This window comes from Primulina tabacum, chromosome 15, assembly GCF_025594145.1.
Source record: "Primulina tabacum isolate GXHZ01 chromosome 15, ASM2559414v2, whole genome shotgun sequence".
Classification (NCBI taxonomy): Eukaryota; Viridiplantae; Streptophyta; class Magnoliopsida; order Lamiales; family Gesneriaceae; genus Primulina; species Primulina tabacum.
In genome coordinates this window covers 22,791,100-22,797,073 of record NC_134564.1, presented here as the reverse complement: position 1 = coordinate 22,797,073, position 5,974 = coordinate 22,791,100, and the positions used below count along the sequence as shown (strand labels likewise).

Here is a 5,974-nt window from a genome sequence, read left to right as displayed (position 1 = left end):
GTCGTGCCGCCGTTAAACAAAATTTTCAATTGTGGACACAATTGTTGGAGATTGAAAAAAATAACTATCAGTAGATCGCTGTTGGGATTTTTTTTAAACAAAATTTTTATCTACTTGAAATCCAAAATAATTAAATATATATTATATATATAAATAATATATATATATATATATATATATTATTTATATAAAATGATACCACACTCTGATTTGATATACCAACCTTATTTGTTCTCCGTACTAGTGCACCGACGCACGCTATTTGATTTATATTTAAATAAGGTTCAAAATATAATTATAAGAAATAATGAGGGACTACGCTGTAATTTTGGTATATAAATTAAAAAATAATTTCAGTAAGAATTGAACCTATAACTTAAATCTCAAGAAACACTGACTCTATCCGCTGAACTACATATAACTATATTAAAATTTTAACATTTTATTAATATATATTAATTACTATCAGACTATATATCAAAATTAATTATTATAATTATCTCAAATTTAATAGAATAGCATAGGTAGCATAGACGATGGTTGTTTGAGCTTCTCTTGTTTGAGCTTCTCTCACACCTCTGAGTTTCAGGGTGTGACCTAATTCCGGAGTCAAAGTAAATCAGTTCTGCGAAAAAGTTTTGTTTTCAAAAAAGTGGATTGATTCTCTTCCATTAAAAACCATTGATTTCTGTTGACAATCCGATATCAAAGAGCCCCTGATTGTCATTTTCTTGGCTCACAAAACGCCTGCTTTGTGTTTCTTGGCGTGATACTAACGTCTACCCGAAGGTTTTTTATACACTTGCTTCCTCCAGTTTTTATCCCTCCACCTTTTGTGAAAACAACTGGAAATCCTGGGAAAAGGAAGAAGGGTGTTCGTTTGTTTTTGTCAGTTTTGTCTTGAATAGCTTCATGGGTTTGTTTTTTATTGTTATCGAACTGGTGGGTGGCAATTTTCTTGAAGAAAAAAATCCGGGCTTTCTTTGGACATAGTTATTCTCTTTGGGATTCGACCTGGGAGCGAGAATCTTGCCTGAATCCGTCTTTTCCGGCGATCCGAAATCGGATAGAATTTGGAATTTTTGGTGTTTTACTTTTTTTAGAGAAGGAAAGTGACGTAATTGTTTTGTGACGTTTTTCATTATTTTGTCCAAACGTCAAAGCTTAGTAATCCTTGTTTCGTAGACAGGTTTTTGCCATTTTCTCTCCAGTCCAAACAAATAGAATAAAATCCCTTCAATTTCTCTCTTCCTTTCTCAACGAATTCCTCCCTTTTTTTCCTTTTTTTTGTCTCCTTTCATATCTGTATCTGTTTCAAAGAGAGAGCCAGAGCAAAGTCTCTCTCTCCCTCTTTGCACTCGTTTCTTTGTTGGAGAAAATCATGTTGGTTTTTGACAAGGAGGTTTCAGAACAAACAAATCTTAAACGCTTCTTGAATTGCACGACACCCGTGGTTCCATCTCAATTCTTGTCCCAGGTTTGTTCTTTTGACCTTTGTTCTGTTGTGGGTATTGAATGTAATGATGTTTTCTCATACAGAATGAGATGAGAAAGCTTAATAAGCTATGGCATCCATGGGGAAGGGAAAACATTGACTACTTCACATTGGGTGATCTGTGGGATAGTTTTGATGAATGGAGTGCATGTGGGCTTGGAGTTTCAATCGTTTCTGATACCGGCGAAAACATAGTCCAGTATTTTGTCCCTTATCTCTCAGCAATCCAAATTTTCAATTGCAATTCATCCGTACACTGTTTAAGGTACTGTCGTTTACATATTCCGTCAGGAATTTTGTTATTCTTGTATTATCTTGAAAAATGAGTGGATCATGCATTTTTTGCTGAAAATCCCACATGTGGAGTCTGATGTTTTCATGATTCTAATCTCTTTATTTGTGCATTTGGTATTTGTCTTGTGTGATTTTTAGTTTCATGTCTGCAATCTTGGATTTTTTTATCTGTGATTATGATACAAATATATAGTTTCTCGTCCCCAAAAGGTTCATTTTCATCTAGCGATTCTTGGTAGATTAAATTCTCTGGTTTGAAATCGAGTAGGCCTGGATTTGTTAAGCTTTTTGTAGCATTTCTTTGTTCCTCTGCTCATATAATCAGAATAAAGAATTGAGATCTTTGGAGGGGTACAAGAATTAGACTTGGGAAATGATGGTCTATAATTTTGTGTGGTCATATAATTAATGATTTATGTCTGGATTTTAGGGAAGAGACCGAATCCTTAAGTGAGACAAGGAATTCATTTAGTGATTCATTCAGTGACGAGAGCGAGAGTGAAAAGTTGTCGAGATGGGACGGATGTTCTTCCGAGGAAGGATTGTTTGAACCGGATAGCTTCTGTCATATGAATGACAGATTTGGTAATCTTTACTTCCAGTACTTCGAGACATCATCTCCTTATTTAAGAGTTCCGCTGACGGACAAGGTAATACAAGTTCTTGTTTATTTTAGCACTTTTTAGATTAAATTTTGATATATATTTCCAGAAGATTCTTCCAGTGTCTGTCGATTCGTAGGATTACTTGTTAGAAAATGATAACTTATGTTGACGGATTGAAAAGGGAGAAGCAAGTTGTTACAGGATATTATAGATTCAATAAATGTCTCTGTTTGATTGGCATCAAATTAAAAGATGTGGAATATATGACTTTTGAAAACGAATCGACATGGAATATGTCTTTTCTAGGGTTTAGTGACTTTATTCTACATTCCCCTTCTGTGCTTTATTAAAAAAACTTTCGTTCTTACAATTAGACCGAATTTTATGAGTCCGACCGACCGTCATATATCCTCGTTTTTTTTTACCAATAATTCTAATATTTCTCTTCTTTCTGGTAAGTTGCCGTCAATATTGAACATGACTTCTGTGTATTTATTACTGATTTGACTTATAAATCTGAGCCATATATTGAGAAATTGGATTATTTGCCATTCAGGTTCGTATCTTAGCTCAAAGATACCCAGGATTAATGTCTTTAAGAAGTGTCGATCTTTCACCCGCTAGTTGGATGGCTGTTGCATGGTGAGTCTCTATCCAGCCCTCACCCTAGATGTAACTTTAATTTAATTTTTGTTTCCGTTATCTGTTAGTGTTGGCATTGAAGAAATATCGAAATAGGATTTAGATATTATTCGAACTAACTGAGATAAAAATCCAGGTACCCGATTTATCACATTCCTACGGGAAGAACTCTTAAAGACTTCCAAACTTGCTTTCTCACATACCACACGATTTCTTCTTTCTTTCAAGGTCGGTACTTGGTGCTAACTTCTATGGAGTTAATCCTCATTTGAATCTTTGCGTATTAGTCATTTATATTTTTTATACATGGATGCAGATTTTGAAGACGTCTTTGAAAACAAAACAAATCAAAAGGGGGAGACCATGTCCCTGCCTCCATTTGGCTTAGCTACTTATAAGATGCAAGGTGACATTTGGATTTCTGAGAGTGGTCGAGATCAAAAAATACTCGTGTCCCTTTTGAGCGTTGCAGATTCTTGGCTAAAGCAATTACAGGTTCAACATCACGACTTCAACTACTTCATTGGAAATCGACATGGCTGAGAAACTAGCTAACAACCAGGGTTATTTCTATGGTTATCCGAATGTCGTCTTGTTCAAGTTTTAGTGTCGTGTATAAAGCGTGACTTGCGGACAAACGACCTTTCGTAGTTTTGAGAACAGGATCAAAATTAGATGAAGTAACAGAGTTCTAGCGGATTCTTCACGAGAAAAGAGTGTTTCTTACCCGGTGTTTGTGTATTGTGAAAGTTGCTGTACTGTCCAGGAGTGTAGTAATGTACTAATGCTTGTAGCTTTTTGTTTGCGAAATTTTACTAAGTGCACTTGGTTGATAGGGACAATGCAGTGATTGATAAAAGGGAACGATAAATATTGTAGTGTGTAGGATAAATGATGATATATTATAATTATTTAATATTATATTTGGATCGATAAATTTGTCAATTATTTCATATCTTTAATAATAAATTCATTTGTTTGTTTGAGCAAATCTATTTATCATTAAATTTCAAATCTCAACAACTACTTGTTTTGTGAGTTATTATAATTTATTTTAAATTATTGTGCTCAGGACGGTGTCAGGACTAAAACTTACCCCAAGGTTCAAAATGATCATTTTACTCCTAGAAACCAAAAATGACCATTTTACTCTTGGACCTCAAAATTTCGATCCGAAGCCTTACCAAACTCCTTAAAACGTCTCAAAACATATTTAAAAGTATTTCATTAGACGTAAACTCGAGTTCGCATCAAAACTTAATCGATTTATTTTAAAACTTGGACCGGAGCCCTGGTTTTAACCCGAATCGAACTGAAACTTAACCAACTTTTTCCCAAGCCTTTACAACACCTTAATCAAAATCTAACAGCCCCTAAAACTCACACAGCAACCCACTAAGCCACAAGAAAAGACCCTTGAAGTTGCTGGAAAATAATTCTGCACTTGAACCCTCAAACCCTAGTCGCCTTAATTCGTAGTTTGCCGACCCTAGACCTAATGATCGCTTACTAGACTAAGACCAGCCTCACCTAGACCACCCTAGAACCCCTTTGGACCTGCTGAACCCACGGCCCCAGCCCCATGCTCACCGAGAAGCGCCCACACTTACTAGCCTCCCAACAAAACACACCCGCGGCCAACCCCGTTTCCCCCGATCCCAAGCGGTTCCAAGGGCGAGACCAGCAGGTGGTGGAACTCCCCTAGACTCGGTTGGACCCTCTTGGATCGAGTCTCGGCATGGTTCAGCCCCTGCCCGACCGAACTCACCCCAACCCTACACCAAAGTCACCCGAAACCCTAGCCACATGCATGATCCCATCAGCTTTCACCAAGATCTGAGTTTTCCTAGACTCCCTTCATCATATCGCCTTAAACACATCATGTTAGCCCCTGGACAACCAAAAATTGGCAGCCCCCTTGCAACCTTTCAACAAAAATGTGAGTTGTACCCCAAATATATGCAAGTTCATGTCAAAACTTTTGTAACATGATGCTATATACAAGAACAATGAAATTTGCATGCAATAACAAAAAATGACAGCATATATCATGGTGTAAATGATGAAAAAAGATGTACATAGCGTGCCTTGTTGATAAGATACTCGAAAACTAGAAGAACCACGCGAAGGGAAGGCACCGGAGGAGTGGAGGATGACCTATCTTGAACGAAAATTAAAGGGGAGTGTTGGCTGCTGGTTTTTGCACGTAAATGTGCTGCTGAAGGAGGGGTGGGCCTATGGTTTGAGAGGAATTAGGTTTAGGGTTATTAGTGTGTTAGTTAAGTAGTAAACAAAATGCTAATGGGTCCTAATTATATTGTAAAATGTTTAAAAAGGGTCTTGAGCCCTCTAAGTTTAAACATAAGCCCATCGAAACCAAACACACTCCAGAAAAATATATCGTTAGGTGAGTTTTTGAAAATGTTGCCTGAACCCTCAAAAAGTCCCCAGATTCTATAAAATTTGCGTACTGGATAAAAATAAAATCCTACGGGCAATAAAGCCCATTTTTGAAAAATACACTTAAAAACATTCCATATTGATTAATAAAAATTAATCCCTTCATAAAATAATTTTTCTGATAAATCTCCAGTTTCTGTTGTCACACCCCGAGGTCGAAGCGTTTCAACACTTATTACATTGACTTATCATAACATAACCGAATCAAGTTCGAAATATGAGACAAAGATTATCAGACAATTCAGAGCAGATCAGAACAAACACAACACTGTTACTCATCTCTTTTTCTATTGTCAAATTGTCCCCAATATGTTAGTCCTCTAAGGGGCGAGGCCAGAACACAGTTTATACAAACTGATGCGGGCCAAACAGAACACAATTTTATATCCACTGATGGGGGTCCAGAACACAGTTTTATACCCATTGGTGGGGGCCAGACAGAATTACAATTATCGTCTCACGTCAAATTCGAATTGTA

At 36.7% G+C, this 5,974-nt stretch overlaps 1 protein-coding gene across 1 annotated transcript; it reads left to right on the top strand.

The window, feature by feature from the left end:
* The first annotated feature begins 560 nt into the window (after positions 1 to 560).
* On the top strand, positions 561 to 3,878 carry LOC142527775 (uncharacterized). Its single transcript, XM_075632705.1, has 6 exons — positions 561 to 1,477; positions 1,540 to 1,760; positions 2,220 to 2,439; positions 2,951 to 3,036; positions 3,173 to 3,264; positions 3,353 to 3,878. The coding sequence occupies exons 1-6, from the start codon at positions 1,382 to 1,384 to the stop codon at positions 3,577 to 3,579; spliced, it is 942 nt and encodes a 313-aa protein (XP_075488820.1). The 5' UTR covers positions 561 to 1,381; the 3' UTR covers positions 3,580 to 3,878.
* The last annotated feature ends 2,096 nt before the right edge of the window (positions 3,879 to 5,974 follow it).

Excerpts from the sequence above, each read along its gene's own strand:
- LOC142527775 (XM_075632705.1), top strand. The coding sequence starts at position 1,382 with ATGTTGGTTTTTGACAAGGAGGTTTCAGAACAAACAAATCTTAAACGC. Across the intron at positions 1,761-2,219 it reads TCATCCGTACACTGTTTAAG|GGAAGAGACCGAATCCTTAA; the intron begins GTACTGTCGTTT and ends TCTGGATTTTAG. Across the intron at positions 3,037-3,172 it reads AGTTGGATGGCTGTTGCATG|GTACCCGATTTATCACATTC; the intron begins GTGAGTCTCTAT and ends ATAAAAATCCAG.